Genomic DNA, 17,263 nt, shown 5'->3' with positions numbered 1-17,263 from the left:
TAGTTTCCCAAAAACATCTGCAATATTTAGCAGCAGAAAATCTGGGCCAATTGACTGAATGCTTTTCCTTAAATTGTACATGATCTCACATTCCCAAAATATAAAGCTTGGAAAAAGTATGTAAGGCCATGTGTCAGTCTATTCTTGGTCCTAGGTACCTGATGTTTAGTTCTGTTGACTACTAGACCTTCAGTAGACTTTAAATGACATTTCTCCACCTCTGTTCTCATGCAGAGCTTCCCTAAACAAGATGGTAGGAATTCAGTATTGGTTGTTATATTGCATATAACAATATAACAGGTTGTCTTGACAGGTTGCCTTCAAATTAGTTGTTCAGGGGGCTGGGGATTTAGCTCAGCAGCACAGCGCCTTCCTGGCAAGTGCAAGGTCATGAGTTCGATTCCTGGTACCAGAACCCCCCCCCCAAAAAAAAAACAACAAACAAATTAGTTGTTCAGATTACCAGATATAAGCATGCAAAATTGGTCAAAAAATTTAAGCATTAACTATTCTTTTCAATTAGGTCATGCTGTTTATTTGTTGCCATGGCTAGAGAGGCCACATCTTCTGACATTGCAGTGTCTTAGTTTCATATGACTGACTGCTCATAAGGCTAGATTCTCAGTCTCGTTCACTATTAAATACTGTCATCTCTTGGCATTCATAGGGAGTTGGCTCTAAATCCCTTGGGGACACCAAAATTCTTAGATGTTCAAGTTTCTTATATAAAATGGCATAGTATTTGCATATAATTTACGCACATATGCTTTAAATCACGTATGCTTTAAACCTGTATGCTTTAAATCATGTCCAGGTCACTTAGATAATAATTTAAGTGCTATGTAATAATTGTCATACTGTTTAGGAAGAATGACACCAAAAGCCTGTTCATGTCTAGCATAGACACATTTTTTAAAAAGTAGTTTTGATCTTGGGTTAAAGATAGAAAGGGCAGGTTGTACTATTTTTCATGAGGTTCCATTGGAGGGACACAGGAATCAACAGGGCAGTAACTGTATTCACAAAACGTAAGCATTTTATGCTGAATGTATTATTTGCATATAGCCATTTTTATTACACTCATATTACACTTATTACACTGCATATACTCATATTGCCATGATTTTAAAAGCTTTTGCTCTCATTCATTCCAGAAGTATTATTGAAGGTCCTTCCGCAGTGGTGAGTCCACAGACAGCATCCTGCAGCAACTGCTGTTGGTGGGCTGGAGTCTGTCACAACTCCTGAGTTCTCCCCAGCACAGGCTGTGTATGCCGCCCCTTACATGCTCAGAACTGGAAGGAAGTGTTCTGGGATTTAAAAATTCTCGTAGATTTTGGAATGCTTGTGTACACATGAGATATCTTTGAGAAGAGACCGAAGTCCAAACACTGGGGTTATTTATGTTGAATATGTACTTCATGCATATAGCCCAAAGAAATTTTATTCAGTATTTTTAATGGTCCTGCATTTTGATGGTACCCCTTGTCATGGCTTTATGAGTGCAGCTATCCCCATGTCATGCTAATGTGCAAACATTTCAGACTTTGAAGCACTTCACATTTTACAATTTTAGATCTTGTTTAAACTTGCCCACAGTGGTTGCTGAAAGCACCCAGGACAATATAAGAGCTTTCTCTCAGCCAGAGCCCTTGCTTGTGGCAAATAATGGAGAATAAATGATCCAGTCGCACCTTGGGGATGGGATAACTCGGGTGCATTCTACACCCTCATTCCAAATCACCAGGGTAACTCTCTGGTTGCGTACCCACAATGAGCTTCCTTCCTGCCCTGGCTCACTCTTTATACACATCTTCTAGTCCTTCCTGGGATCCCTTCCACATGGACCACCTTCACTCCCAACCTCCTGTGAGGGTATGTTTTGGGGGCACATTTGGAGACCAGTCAGTGACTTCTAGCAAGGATACAGTACATACACAAGGAGTCTCTGAGTAACGTGGACTGGTCTACTGTGAGTTCTGAGGTTGAGAAGACAGATAAGGAGTGGGTAGGGGCTCAGGGAAGACTGATTCAGGTGTCGGGCTAGGTGTGATGTATGACTGAAAACCTGAAAAAGGGGAAGTTGTCATAAAAGGGTCAGAGCAGAAGATTCTGGGAAAGAAAAATGCAGCCTGAGCAAGAATAGGCAAGGGACTGCTGAGGGTATGTCATAGGGAACCAGTGAGCTGAAGGGGTCAGTTCTTGCCCAACGTTCCTGTGAGACTCCAGTGACAGACATTTATGTAGCAACAAGGACATGTATAAAGGGTTTTAAGCAGGGCGGTGCTGTACAGTAATCTGATTTACACTTGGAAAAGATTACCCTGGTAGCTCTGTGGGAAAGAGACTAGGGGGACACAGGAATGATGTGGGGAGGATGTTAGAAGGCTGCCAGGAAACCTAGCTGAGAGACATGGATAGCTTTCAGCATCCAACTTCAAGTGTTAACAGAAAACAGAAGTAAATAAAATATAAACACAAAATACACATATGCTTAGACCTTTGTCTCTATAACTACTTTTATGTATTCCAGTGGTCCTTAGCATTTTGCTGTAAAGAGCCTTTTGAAAATTTGACAAAAATCTGTGTACTTCATCTCCAGAAAAATGCATGTAGAAAAATATATGTAGATATATTTTTCCAGAAAATATATAGGCAGAAAAATATATATCTCCAAAAAGTGTATGTAGACATATAACTTTGAATTTGTGATTCAGTGTGGGAAGGTGAAGTAGTCACTCAACTAACTAATAAAACCCAAAGGACATTTATATTTCTTTATCTTTATGTACTGTATTAGTGAGGGGAAGCTCCCTATCATAGTAAGTAAATCCCAGTGTAGATAATGGTACAAGCACAATAGTTTATTTCTTGCATATCAATGAAAGCTGGAATAAACAGCTCTGAGATGTGTTCTACTCAAAACATCCCAATGCTATCCAGTCAGAACTTCATAGTTTGCCCTGCATGTGGTCTTCATTCTGGCCAGGTTGAAGGGAAACAGCATGGCTACAACTCCTGGGGAGTCGCTGGGACCAGAGCTGCAGGTGGGACCCCTTGCTCTGCTCATCCTGCACTGGCTAGAGTTTAGTTTGTATGGATGCAACTATCTGCAAAGATCTTTGGGAACTGTAATTAGCTGTGGGTCAGGAACAAAAGGAAAATACAGATTTCAGCAATTTCAGCCAGAGTGCATTTTTTTTTTATTACATAGATGGTGGAGCTGTTTAATGTTACTTCTTTTTTTATTTTGAGACAAGGTCTCCTCATGCATTTCAGGCTGGCCTTAAACTCACTATGTAGCTCAGGCTGGCCTCAAATTCACAGTGCTCCTCCTGCTTCAGCCTCAGGATTGCTGGGATTACAGGTGTGCAGCACCACACCTGGCTACTTTTCTTGAGAACAGTGGAAATAAACCACATTAAGAATGTGAGGGAAGTGAAAGGATAAAGTCAGATGAAGGTTAGGTGGGAGGAAGAATCTTCCACGTTAAGGTTTCTGGAGCCAATCTAACTCAAACCAAGTGGTTTTTCCAGACTGGAGAGATGGAAAGTTCTTTTATAAAGGTTATGTCCTTAAGTAAAAGATTAAATGAAAATGGAAAGTTGGCCCCAAAATACACTGTTCTGTGCCCTGAGAAACTGGAAATAATTTGAAATCAACTCTTACTCACTGTGATTATATGCTGGTAGGGAAGGGAGGCGATTTCCTGGTCTGCAAGGTGCTCCTCTGCTTTGGTTCCCTCCACTCCAGCCACTCATTCCAGCTCTTTGAAGGGACAGAAGATTCAGGCACCCGTAGTAGCTTTTTGGGGCCACTTCTGAGCTCCTTGCGGTGCAGCAGCTGCAACTTCCTCTTTCCAGGGTGCCCCAGGAGAAGGTCTGGCCGGGGGAGGGAGTTGAGGTGCGTTTCTACAGCGAATCACATTTCCCCCTCTGCTTCCATCACAATGTGAAGACACTTTTCTTGAGGGAACAGGCTGGTGAGTTTTATTTTAAACTATAAAGAAATTTCGTTTGAGAACACAGCAAGTTTTAACTTCCCTAGAGTTAAAAGGACAAGAGCTAAGGTTTGTTTTTTTTCTCTCCTTACACACTAAAGTCATTTTTCTGAAACTTGAAAAAAATCTGGAAACTGAATTCTCCTGAGATTAAAACCTTTCCAAATATCATATTTAGCGCTTGTGCAATTCCATACCTATGGGGAAGGTCAGGTTTCTCCCATTTTCACTCTTTCTGGCTCTTACTCCTTCCTCATTCCCTTCATAAACTCTCCTTTCCAGCTCCCTAAGACGTAACTGTTTCCTCTGAGAGACATTTGAAAAATAATCTGCGTTGCTATTTATTTTATTTGGTTTATGGTCCATCTTAGACCTGTTAATGCGCTATTTTTTTTTACTAAGTTCCTCCCTTGTGGTTAAGGAAAAGATTGAGCTTTTTTTCTCTGTAAATGAGACAAATATAATTGGTTAATTTCATAATTTAGAATCTTTGTTGGTCTAGATTTCCAAATGGAGAGGACTCCTTGAGCTCACCCCAATGGCGTGCTTTTGAAAGAGCCCTTTATTTTGCTGTGAATAACATTTCTCTTATAAACAGAAAATAAAAGAAAGTTTGGCAGGCCTCTATTCCCAATGGGTGGAAACATCACAGGGAATTCAGAAATTGTTTCTTTTTGCCCTGGTGGGAAAATTTTGCCAATGAAATTTAGTATTAATGTTTTAAGACTACTGCTTCAGTCATCATGAAAGAGCTGTTGAGTGACTAGCAGCTTCCAGGAAGAGGTATCGGTTTGACCTTCCTGCATTTGGTCTGTTGAATTTTCCAAGTATTCTGTGGTATGGTCCAGAAAATTGTGTTCTTGTCTATGTAATGCTTGAGCTTCTTTTAAGGAGAACTTAGAAATGCTTCAGTTATTTAGAAGTAATTCTGGCAAAAAGTTGGATTTGGGCTGGGGATATAATTTAGCGACATGGTACCTGCCTGGCAAACGTGAAGTCTTGAGTTTGATTCCCAGTACCAAAAACAAAAACAAAAAAATTGGACTCAATTAGATGCTTGTTTTTTTAAAAGAACAAAAAAAACCAGGGTAGGAAATTAACCTGAGATACAGAGGCCACCTTTTTTCTTTCTTTCTTTCTTTCTTTCTTTCTTTCTTTCTTTCTTTTTTTTCTTTTTGAGACAGGGTCTTGCTATGCAGTTCAGGATGGCCTTGAGCTCACTTTGTAGGTGAGGCTGGCCTTGAACTTGCAACAATCCTTCTGCCTCAGCCTCCTGAGTGCTGGGATTACAGGCATGCGCCACCACGCCCAGCTCAGGGGCCACCTTCGGTCCTCCACTTCATCTCTGGCTCTAGAACTTGGGTGATTCCATTTTGGCTCCTAAAAACATGTCCTGAACTCCAGACATTTGTCATCTGATGTTTGCCTGTGACAGCTTGCTTCTTGTCACAATAACAGAAATAACTAAAAAAATCAACGCATGAATAGAAAGCTTTATTTTTGGCTGTTTAGGGGTTCCCAGGCCACCCTTGGCTGGCCCATTGCTCCTGACTTGCCGGGGAGCAGCACACTGTGGTGGGAATATGCAGGGGAGAGAGACTGCTCACCTCATGGCCAGGGAGCAGGGAGAGTGAGGAGAAGCCTGGAGCCACACAAACCCTCCAGGGCACTCCTCTAAAACGTAGAAGGCTCCTGCGAGGCTTCAGCTCCTGAAGGCTCCACTCTCCCTTCAGTACCTCTCCAGAGACCACGATTCACACAGGCCTTTCAAGGGCATTTGAGATCTGAACTCTCGCAGTCCTCTCATTTTGTCCACATACACAGCTTATCTAGGATCATGCACTAAACCATTGCCCTCAGTTTGACTCTGGAGCTGGACTTCCTGAGTTCTTTGGAGACTCGACAAGCAGCACCACACATGCGCCACTATTTGAACCCAGACTCTTCACGGCCCTGCCTCATGCTCCTCGCCTGACAATCAGTCTCCCTTCTTCTCTGGTCCATCTCCTAGTACCTAGTGCAGGCCACAAGGTTCTCATGTTTGATTTCTTTTCAAGCCTCACAACCATCTCTTATTCTTAGTTTTTCTCTCTCATATTCCAGACTCTATTCTGAAGCCAAAGCATTTTTTTCTAAATTTAATCTTCATCGTCTCAAATCCTAACCTAAGATGCATTTTTCTTGCTTTATTTTTTTTTAGCTTCATCACAATTTTCACTAAAGAATCTGAATGATTGACTCAGCCTTTGCTTATGTCTCAGTTTATCACATTCCATTTACATCAGCCCCGCACATACCCACCACGTGTTGTGGTTCAGATTTAGAATGTTCCCCAGAAGGCCTTTCGAAGGTGATTGGATCCTGGAGTGCTGCGTTCATCAGTGGACTGAGTGTGCTCTTAGGGGTTGGGGTCTGGCCAGAAGAGACAGGTCGCTGAGTGTGGCCTGGAAGAGTGTACTCCCCTCCCGGCTCCTCCCTTCACTTTCTGCTTCCTGGTTGCCCTGATCCGAGCAGGTCTAGTCCCTTTCTTCCCACCTTGCTGTTTCTGTCTTTGAATCTGCTAAATATGGACTGAAACTTTTGGAAATGTGGGCCAAAATAAAACTTTCTTCCTAAAATGTGGGTATGGGGTATTGTTTGCTGCTGATGAGAAGGTGACTTAGTAACAACTGGACAAGTTGGGGTGAGTTCAGATATTCCTCAATTTATGACTGAATTATGTCTTGATAAACCTGCTGTAAGTTGAAAATATCATAAGTCAAAAATGCATTTAATGCACCTGATCTACTGAACAGCATAGCTTAGCCTAGCTTACCTTAGACATGTCTGGAATATTTATATTAGTCTACAGGTGAGCAAAGTCCTCTAACACAAAGCTTATTTTATGCTAAAGTAGTAAATGTCTCCTTTCATTTACTGAAGACAATGGAACTCTCCTTTAATTTTCAAAAAGTAAACCAAACATAGAAGACTAAAAAGTCACCAGTAGGAAATATACTCCATTTAGAATGGGGTTAGTTGTGACCATCAAATCTATAAGCACATCTCTGCCCTGCTGGATCTGAAGCTGCGAAGTTCACCGTCTTCTCTGCAAAGGGATCTTTATTTGGCTTTGGGGGAGGCCAGGATTTCAGCCTGTCTTCTAAAGCCTTCGAGGACACGTTCAGAGGGACATCCATCAGAAGCAGGCACTGGCTTTGAGGTTGGAAGGCTGAAGTTGTAGGATACCAGGGAGGCAAACCTTACACTTCCACTTGGAAAAAAAAGGGCAACAATGTTTATAGCAACGTTAAGAGGCATCTTTGAGCTTTTTAAATACACTGCTTATTTTAAATCCATTTTCTTTCTATCTGGCTTCTTATCTCCACTGTCTGTAGAAATCACTACAGAACTGAGGTGTCTGAAGAGGAGCACAGTGACTTATTTGGGCTCTGTTCTCTTTATCTGTCTCATGTCAAGGGATGTGCCTGCTGTGTAGAATTCATGTTGAAACCAATAGAAATTACCTACAAGGGAAGAGCCAGGCCCAAATACACATTTCCCAGGGACCATATTCACTAGTGACCTCTGTCCCAAACTGCTGCAGTCTTTTCTCATAGGTGCCTACAGCACCTTGTGTGGCGAAAAACATGGGGCTGCTGCCCACAGGCCATTGTCACACTGCAAGCTGGCAGAGAGAATCCACGTAGAATTAGGTCCCACGTCCCCTTTTGAATTCTAATTCACCTCATGGGTCAGCTCTCTATGCAGTTTCCTGTTCCTTTTTTTTTTTTTTTTTTGCTTGTCTCGGCTTCAGAAAAGACCCATTTTCCCCCAATATCTCCCCACATTCCCGTGGTTCAGAACCATAATGCTTCTGGTGGATAATTCAGTACTGGGCGAGGAGCTTGGCACTTGGGCAAGAAAGAAAATGAGAAATAAGGAAAACAGCACAGAGCTCTTAACCCTGAGTTTTAGCATTTTTAAAAACAAGGTGCTGTCTATTATCTGATTTGAAATTCCTTCCATGTTCTCAAAATGAGAAATAAATCTTTAAACAAATATCCAAGGGTTAGTTTCCAGGTGTTTGAAAGAAAATCTTGGTTCCCAGTGTTTTCATTTATTTCTTTTTTCTTTAAATTTTTCTTATTTTGGGTGGAGGGTTTGGTCAATTATCTGGCTGAGGACAGTGCTGACTGCCTTTGGTTTACACTTCTGTTTCGAAGTTTATTTTATGTTTTGTTGTGGTTTTCAGATTTCTCATGGTTTGGATTTGGGAAAGTAAAATCAAGACAAGGTGTTGGTAAGTAGTGATTCCTTCTTTGGATAAGTAATGAGTTTCTGTCATTTAATTCAGATGGAAGTGCTCAGATCCTGTTCATATTCTTTGGTCCTTGACCCATTACCTGTATTCCTGGTTTTTGATTTGTTGAAGGGGGTCTAGAATTTATTTTTCCAGAAAGGGTATTACTTTTGCTAGTTGAGTTCAGTAAATGGTTTTGCATTTTGAAGTGGACTTGTTTTACCCTGAGCAGTTGTGTCTGTTGTAGATGGTAGGAGCTGGGGATTTAGCTCAGTGGCACAGCGCCTGCCCGACAAGCGCAAAGTCATGAGTTCGAGCCCCAGTACCGGAAAAACAAACAAACAAACAAACAAACAAAACACAATGAAAGAAAAAAAAATAGCAGTCTTCCGTTGTAGATGGTGATGTGCTTTTCAGGTTAAAGATGGAAACCACAGCTACACTACAGCTCCTCATACAGCGTCTAGAGGCTACACTGGCAGCCTGGATGAGCTTGCTCTTAACTTTGTTCCACTGGCCAAGACGTAACAGGGATTTGAATTGGTGAATCAGCTGCTTATTTGTGGCCACTTTTCTTTGAAAATTGGCTTTGAAGTCCAGCACTGTGATTTGTGCTTGATTACATCCATTCCTTGCATTCAGAGTGTGTGCTGACAATTGAGGGGATGAGTCTGTAGCTAACCAAGTGAATGAGGATGATACAGCTCATCATTAGCACTGAAATCAGGTGTGATCCCGGGACCTCCCACGTGTTCAGTATTTTCTGTGGGTACAGAGGCAACAAATGAAGATTGCAGAGAAGGCAGGAGAAGACAATTTTATATCATTCATGGGTTTCCAGGATCTGACCATTGTGGGCAGATTGTGTTGTTGGTTGGTATTTCTTCTGGTAGCAGAGTTGGTTGTAAGTATGATTGCAAAGTGAGGGAAAGCCATCTGCCCTTTACTTGTTCATCCTACCGTGTAAGGAAACTTGTTGTTTTTTTTTTTTTCCTTTTTTGAGCCTGACGTAAACTTTGTCCTGTAAAGCAGCTTCTCTCAGTACAGCCCAGTGGGCTGAGCTTAAGCAGAAGCAGATTGGCCAGATGGGGCCTGGAGGGGGAAAAGTCACCCAGATCCTTAACAGCCCTGGGGAGTTCAAAATGAAAGCTCTTAACAGGCAAAGGGAAAGTACAAAGCTCAGCCAGGGCAAGACCTTTGGGCTGCTCCCTAGGGGAACTTTGAACCTTGGCTGGCCAATCACCATTGTTCTGCAGACATGCAGAAATCATTGCTTTAAAGACATCCTGCCTGCAGGGCTTTAAAGGTGTCCTGCTTCAGGACTTTCATGTTGATGGTGGTGGTAATATGTTTGTGTGTGTGTGTGTAAATGTGTGTGTGTGAGAGAGAGAGAGAGAGAGAGAAGGATAAAGTCTCCCACAACAGTGTTGTATGATGATGCCTCCTTTCTTCCACTTAATAGCAAATCCTATAACCTCTTGTACCTTCTATAGCGTAAACAAGTTTACCCTACAGAACGTGCTTATTCCCAGGGAACTTCAAAATTAGGGTTTTGCCCTTTTAGGCCATAGCAGAAAGCATTCCTCAGAATGCACCAACTGCGGCCCATGAGAGGCGGTTTTAGTATTCAGGTCTGGAGATGATGGCCAGTGAAAAGACAGATTTCTGCTCAGTTCCCAGAAGAAGACACTTCCTGCCACAAAGGGCTACACAGCAGGAACCCGCAGCCAGTTGGGAGGCAGAGGAAGGACAAACATGGTTTCCATGAGAAGGCAGGGGTAAGGCAGAGTAAGGAGACTGAGGGTTGGCTACCAGGAGTCATTTCAGCGGATTCTGGGCACAGGGTCTCTCCTGAGTTTTCAGGTACCTGGATCTGGGCCAGGTGGGCCAAGTCCACAGTGGCTGGAGTGCGAGGATCAGGTAAGGAAGGAGTGAAGGGGCAGACTGCGTCTTGACTGAGAGACGCGCTTTGCAGACATGGTATTTACTGTGTTTAGCAACTGGCCAGCCCTGGAGAGACTCTCAGTGTTAGCAGGGACCCAGGTGTCAAATTCTCAGAATACAGAGAATACAAGGCATGGTGGATACACCTGCTCAAGAGTAATAATCTCTCTCCTCCCCTACAAGTCTTTGTTGGTATTGAGACAATGAAACTTCTTTCCCAGATGACCTTCCTCCATTCTTTTACTGGAAAGTAAGTCTAAGTTAGGCTTAGACATATCTGAACAGATGTGCAGGCTATGTAAGAACCTCTGATAAGAGGAAAAAAATGCCTCTTTGTACCTAAGATATAGTGAAATAAAAATAGGCTGAATGTGTTTCCTGGCATAACTCATATTTGTCCGCTTAGTTAGTAGAACCATCTACTCCATGCGCAGCAATTATGCACATATTCAGTAGTTTAAAACTTCATACTCATATTACAATACACATTCAAGTCTTCATAGAGTTTCGTGTACCACACTGTAATGTGGTTCTGACTCTTCTCCGTCTTCTCCGTGGTGTCTGCTTAAATACGCTGCAGATGCATGAAGACACACGGAGCATGGAGGGCAAAGACAGGCTGTATCCAATCATAGAGACCTTCACTGTCCCCATGGAAAGCTCTTTTTGCCCCCGAGCTCACTGTGCCTTCATTACCTTATACCAAAAGGTTGGTAGAGGAAAGGGCTTAATTCCTGCAGCCCCTCCAGCCTGACCAATCTTCCAGGTTTTGGAACATCAATAATGAAGGAACCAACACCTGAATTAATATCCCACATGATGGATTGCTGAGGTCTGTGCTCCTCTGATCTGTCTACAGCAACTTTCCTTTTGAAAAATCACCTTTTGTGCTTTCCACCACTTCTGTGGTTACCATCCCCCAGCTTCCTCATGAAATAGCCCATTCCTTTGGAATCTGTTGTATTGGAGGAGTTGGGGTTTTAATTGGAGAGACAGGGCAGGAGAAGAGTGCCATTTGGTGGAGAAGGAGAAGCAGAGAGCAAGTTCTTCGGCTGGACTCTAGTGAGGGCTCCTCTGTGTACTTGGCAATGATTCAGAGCCTGGATTCCTGAAGGAGTCTTGAGACTGTCTTGTGGGTATCAACCTCCTCAGAAATGACTGAACAGCCCTGTAATGTTTGTGCCCTACCCTGGGCTGCAGAGCAATCGGAGATGTGTGAAAGGGGTCGATGCATTTCTAACCCTTGCTGGGGATCCAGGAAGGAATATTTCTGGCTTTCTGACAGCACATGGAATTTTGTGAAAACAACAACTCATACATTTCCTCAGGTAAAGATGGAGCCTGGAATCTCTTGAGAAGAGGGCAGCCTTGACTACAGCCCCTGTGCAAGCTGTGGGTGTAGCTTGCTTTGGAAACTTCTCAGGACAGCTGCTGCGGAGAAGGGGACCAAGTGGGAGACCCAGTGGCAGGGGAGTTTTATTGACAACAAACAGAAACTTTAGCACAAGGCATCTCCATTTTCCATCACTGGCTGAAAGCTGGGTGATCTAAGTGAGGGAGCAAATCATAAAGCAGGGATGGTTGGGGATATTAGAAAGAACTTGTCTTTGTAGCTATTCTTGGCAGGATTTCTGCTCTTTGCTAACACAGGTGAGCAGGGCTCCAGATGAACGTGGCTGCCAGGCTTGCCTCACTTTAAGATTCTAAATTGGTTGTGTGAGGACTTGTTTGCAGAACTAAGCCAGGGTATATCATTAAAGGCAACTTAAATGCACATGCTGTTGAGAGAGTGCTTTAAAAATGACCTATAATAGCAGTTGGCTTCCTTCTGCAAGATTTGTTTAAGACACAGCTAGTTGGGGAATGTCCAATTGTTATCACTACAAACTTTGATAATCCCCATATGAGGGAGAAATGGATCTTAGAGGTTGGGGGATGGATTATCATTGTATTCAATAGGGGATTCAAAGCTGCATCACAGGCCCTGGCAAAACAACCTTTGTTTTTAGAATTGCTATGTCTTTCACTGAAGTACTTAAGTGTGAGAGAATATGAGGAAGTACTGAACCGTGGCTTCTTTGTGTGTGTGTGTGGGGGGGTGGTTAAAACACTCTCCCTTGCACAGGCAATTCATGTTTTTCCTTCCTTAGAATGGCATTGGCCTTGGTTTCACTCCTCTTTGTCTTCCTTCCTTAGCATTTTCATTTTCCACCTTTCTCTTGACTTATGTCAGTTGTCATGGCCAGTGATCTGCTTCTCAGACACATGTGTAACATGTCTAACAGGACTTATCTATTTCCTGTGCATGGAATATCTGTCATGAGTTACCTTAATTGTTTTGAAGCTTACATATAGACCTATAGAGCATAGATCTATTTTTGATTATAAGTAGTAGGAGTTTAGTGGTTGATAAATAAATTGCTTAGACACAATATATAGAAGTGGACCTTGCATATATTGCATATATATATTCCTTATATATACAGACAGTATGTATGGTAGAGTAAATATGTACAGGCATATACATTCCTAGGTTTGGGGCTGAAAAAATTCAGGTCTTGTATGAAAAAACGTTATGATTGTTACTTTAATATAAAGGCATCCATGTAATGACTCTATAAATAATATTACTGCTAAAGACAAAGTACATGACTTTATCATGGTGTTGATTCATTGTTGTTATAATAGTGTTTTGTAAACAAAAGTGGTACACAAATTCACAGAATGTGGAAGAAAAAGAACACAGTAGTAGGACAATCCAAAGTAATTCTAGTCCTGCAATTAAAGTACATTTAAGAACACCTAGTTGTAATTCATACTTATGGAGCATATTTAAATTTACAATACATTTTCATATCACTAGTCTCATTACACTCCCATAAAATAGCAAGTAGGTATTACTCTGCATATTTTACCATTGTAAGCACTTGGAGAGGTACAAAGAAGATAAGTGACCTGTTCAGAATGGAGATGGGAATCTGACATCTTCAAGATCCCAGCATGACTTTCAATGCCCTGTGAAACAGGGATCCTAATTAATGCAGGAAGCATCAGTGAGAGTGTTCTGAAGGTGCTCACAGAACAGAGAGGAAAGCTGAATACTAAATGACAGGAGAAAGAACTAGAAAAAAGTTACAACCCTCATACACTGCTGGTGGGAATATAAAATGGTGTAGCCTCTTTGATAAACAGTTTGGTAGTTCCTCAAATTGTTAAACACAGGGCCAAGAATTCTATCCAAGAGAAATGAAAGCATGTGTCCACACAAAACTGGTACATGAATGTTCCCAGTACCATTATTCCTAATAGCCCAATAGAACAAATATTCCAAATGTCCTCCTGTGAATGGATAAACAAAATGCAGTATATCCATATAATGGATTATTATTTGGAACAAAAAGGAAGTACATGCTACAGTATGGAGGAACTTCAAAAACATTATGCCAAGTAAAATAATCCAGTTATAAAAGGGCATATTTGATAGGATCCATTTATATGAAATGCCAGACTAGGTAAATTCACAGAGCTGGAGAGTAAATTCATGGATGCCTTCACTCAGTATGGGGGAAATGGAGGATGAGTGCTAATGAGGGTGATGAAAATATCCTGAAATTAGATTGTACTGATGATCACACAACTCTGAATGTACCAAAACTCACTGAATTGTATACTTGAACTTGATGAGTTTTATGCTCATGAATTATAGCTCAATTGAAGCCATTAAGTTACAGGAGAATATTTATGTTTTCCCAATGTCAGGCCCAGCTTCAGTTATCAGCAATGATGACGACTCTGCCAGCCCACTGCACCACATCTCCAATGGGAGCAACACTCCATCTTCCTCCGAGGGCGGCCCAGATGCTGTCATCATTGGAATGACCAAGATCCCTGTCATTGAAAATCCTCAGTACTTTGGCATTACCAACAGTCAGCTCAAGCCAGACACATGTAAGTACAGCTGTTTATACTCATCAGCCTCTTTGCTGCTGCACAGCTGTGTCAGTGAGCACATTTGTCAGAGTCCCTGCAAAGGCTGGTGGGGTCAGGACAGTGAGATGCCTAAGGATTCTTGCCGCCTAGATCTTTTAGTTGCTTGTTTATGAAATTCACAAGGGTGTGTCTCCTGGTGTGATGGGAGCTCTGGGGAGATACTGACTTCTCTTGGGATCCATTTTCCAAAAGCATTTGTCAACATGAAGTTGGAGTCAAGGCATACTTATCTTGAGAAAGAGACAAAAACCAGAAGTATCATTAGAATGTACATACATTGGTTGTAGATGACAAGCCTTTGATGTAATTTAAATCTGGTTTATTGAAAGTAATTAAAATATGCAGTCTAGGTAGTGGGGAGGGTGCTGTGTTGCGCACAGGTTGTATCAACTTGGGTAGTTCTTTGTCCTTTGTTCAGTTCTAAAGGCCTTATCATGATGCCACATCAGCAAAGAGACCTTGCAGCTGATGATGTGCATGTGAAATAGGCTAACTTATCTTTTCCAAACCAAATTAATGCATTACTCTTCATTAGCAAACTTGGGGTTTTTCTCAAGGTACTTATTTGGTCTTCTAAGCCATTTCTTAAATATAAAGTCTGCATCACAGCCTTAAGGACTACTAAAACTAGAACCACAATGAGAAGCACTCTCCTGCCACTGGAACTCAGGTCATCCTTCATATGTAAATAATGGGCCATAAGAGATAAGATATACAGTGACCCAGGGCTTCCCTGGCACTGTTAAGTGTGTATCTTCTGTCCGTTTGCATGTTCTTATCCTGTCTTAAGTGCTACTCCCTTGCCTCATCTTCCAAGTAAGACAGGACTGTTGTAAAGTTGAAATGATCTTCTGCCAAAAACTCACATGGGATGCAAAGGCCCAGCAATGAGTATTAGATCTGCTGATACATAGGGTAACACTGTAATTTCTTCCTATTCTTCCCATTTATCTTAAAGTATGTTTAAGATTGGACTTGAGCTTAAGTGTGAGAAAGAACAGTATTACAGATTTGTAATGTATGAAATGGCCCCAGCACAGATTTTAGTCGAATTTGTAATATGACAAGATAAAAAGTAAAACAAGTATAAAGAATATTGAGATCCTTGAAGATGGTGGTATTATGGGAAATCAAGCACATTTTAAATTCTAATATTGTTGTGGTATATACAAGATGAATAGAGGCATTGCTTAAAATGAGCATTCTCTAATGATGTAGGCATCCTCCAGAAGTCCTTGACATGTTCTGCATGCATAGTGGTCAAACTCAGAGGAAGATGAAACAGGAAGCCATGGTGGGAGACTTTGTGACCATTTGGATTGTTCTCCATTGGAATAGAGCACTTGCACACCCCTGACACCACCAAAACCAGGCTGTATGATGTACTTCCCTTAGCCCCAGGGTGTATTACAATTGAGGTTGACTAAAATCAACATGTCCTCACAAAGTTTGTTTTCCTTTTCAATGGAGAACAGATAAATCTGAAAAATGAGCAGATACCATCAGCCCAACATGTCCAGTAAGAGAAATGAACAAATGAATAAGAAAGCAAAACAGCAAACAAAGTGGCAGGCAAAAACCCCCTTAAAAAAACTGGCCTGGATGCTGCTGAGTCGGGGGCTGCACCAGAAGTGTTTCCATGCTGTTGGAGTCCTGAAAGGACTTCTTTGGGGGTCATCTCCATGAGCTTGAGTCTGTGGAGGTTTTTGCAAACATTTTGGTTATTTTTAGAGACTATTGGTTTTGTGCCTCAGCCAGTCTATGTCACCCTCACTTAGAAGGAACTGGAAGAGAATCGAGGAGACCTATGGTCTCCTCCCAGCTTCTGGTCCCCACTGAACTGTAGACCAGAGAGCTCCATTGATTATTCCTTCCTCAGAAGGTTCTCTCCTGGGTCAGTATTTGCAGCCATCCTGTGTTCCAGTAGAATTTGTTTTCAGTCACCAAGCAGTATGTACTCTTCAATGGGCTTAAGAATATTTAAATATCACACGTCTTCCATGAATACTTTTTCAAGGAAATGGAATTGAAGAAATTTACTTTTCTCCTTCCCTTCACCCCTTCCTAAGTATCACTATTTAGCTTGTATTTTTTTTTTTATTTTCCCCAGTGTATCTGTTGATTTTTGCTCAGTAGCAGGTGTGAGTGCTCTAGTGTATGTGTCTGTGCAGTCTTGTTGAAGTTAGATGTAAACTCCTGGAGAGCAGCACTTCCTCTGTTGAGCTATTCCTTCATAACATGGCATGTACTGCTCCTTGGATGTTGGTCAGATGTTGGTTAAATGTGGCTATTATTGAAATAGGAATTACTAGCAAACTTGAAACAAAGTGACCACAACACTTTTCATTGGCTTTATTCCTATCAATTGATTGCATGCTATTTATTAGACACGCTTTTAATAATATATTATTTAATCTAAGCAGAGATAACAATTTTAGCAGAAATAAGTTTTTAATGAAATCATCCATTCTTTGGATAGGCTAGCTATAGTTATCTAGTAGTTAAAATATTTCAAAATACACAGACCAGACATACAGGAGTATCTGTTGCTATAGGTCCATGAAAATTTGAGAGTTTAGTTTTCAATTAAGTGATTCTCACTGAATACTTTTTAATGAACTAATTTCTAAATAACATTTGAAGAAAGACTTTTGCAGGAAATTGTATAGGTGAGATCAGGAAGAAAAGAGATGATTTAGAATACTTCTTCTGGGCTTAAAGAAAACTATCATGTGGTTAGTATGCTATGTCCTTTCTTCCAGATCTATCAGAAGCTTGGGTCACAAGCTGGTGCATTTACTGTTCTTTCCTAATGCTAGGTGCTACTCAAAGATGTTAACTTTAGAATATAGGCCTTACCTTACAAAAAATGATTTTCATTTCATTTCACAGAATTGTAAGATTCTAATCTAGATTCTAATTCCCTGCCCTCAGAGAACTTCATGGGCAAAGCCAGCATTAGGTCATCATGTAATCCCAATGCAATGGCTAGGCAATAAGATAGGAGAGGTTATGGAATATTCCCCTTCTGGTAGGTCAACAGGAAA

General features: G+C 41.4%; 1 protein-coding gene across 5 annotated transcripts in view; it reads left to right on the top strand.

Moving 5' to 3' along the window:
• Ntrk2 (neurotrophic tyrosine kinase, receptor, type 2) overlaps window positions 1-17,263 on the top strand; it is a 345,349-nt gene that overhangs the window by 180,516 nt on the left and 147,570 nt on the right. For 3 of the 5 annotated variants that reach the window (XM_005387931.2, XM_013516029.1, XM_005387933.2), the window contains exons 12-13: window positions 8,235-8,282; window positions 13,986-14,174. In XM_005387931.2, coding sequence (XP_005387988.1) covers window positions 8,235-8,282; window positions 13,986-14,174 — 237 coding nt within the window. The remainder of the gene's footprint in view (window positions 1-8,234; window positions 8,283-13,985; window positions 14,175-17,263) is intronic. The other 2 variants (XM_005387932.2, XM_005387934.2) reach the window with 1 other exon arrangement.

Source organism: Chinchilla lanigera, unplaced genomic scaffold, assembly GCF_000276665.1.
Source record: "Chinchilla lanigera isolate Chin_1 unplaced genomic scaffold, ChiLan1.0 scaffold00031, whole genome shotgun sequence".
In the NCBI taxonomy this organism is placed as follows: domain Eukaryota; kingdom Metazoa; phylum Chordata; class Mammalia; order Rodentia; family Chinchillidae; genus Chinchilla; species Chinchilla lanigera.
The sequence above is the reverse complement of the archived record's forward strand: the minus strand, read 5'-3'. Positions and strand labels throughout refer to the sequence as shown.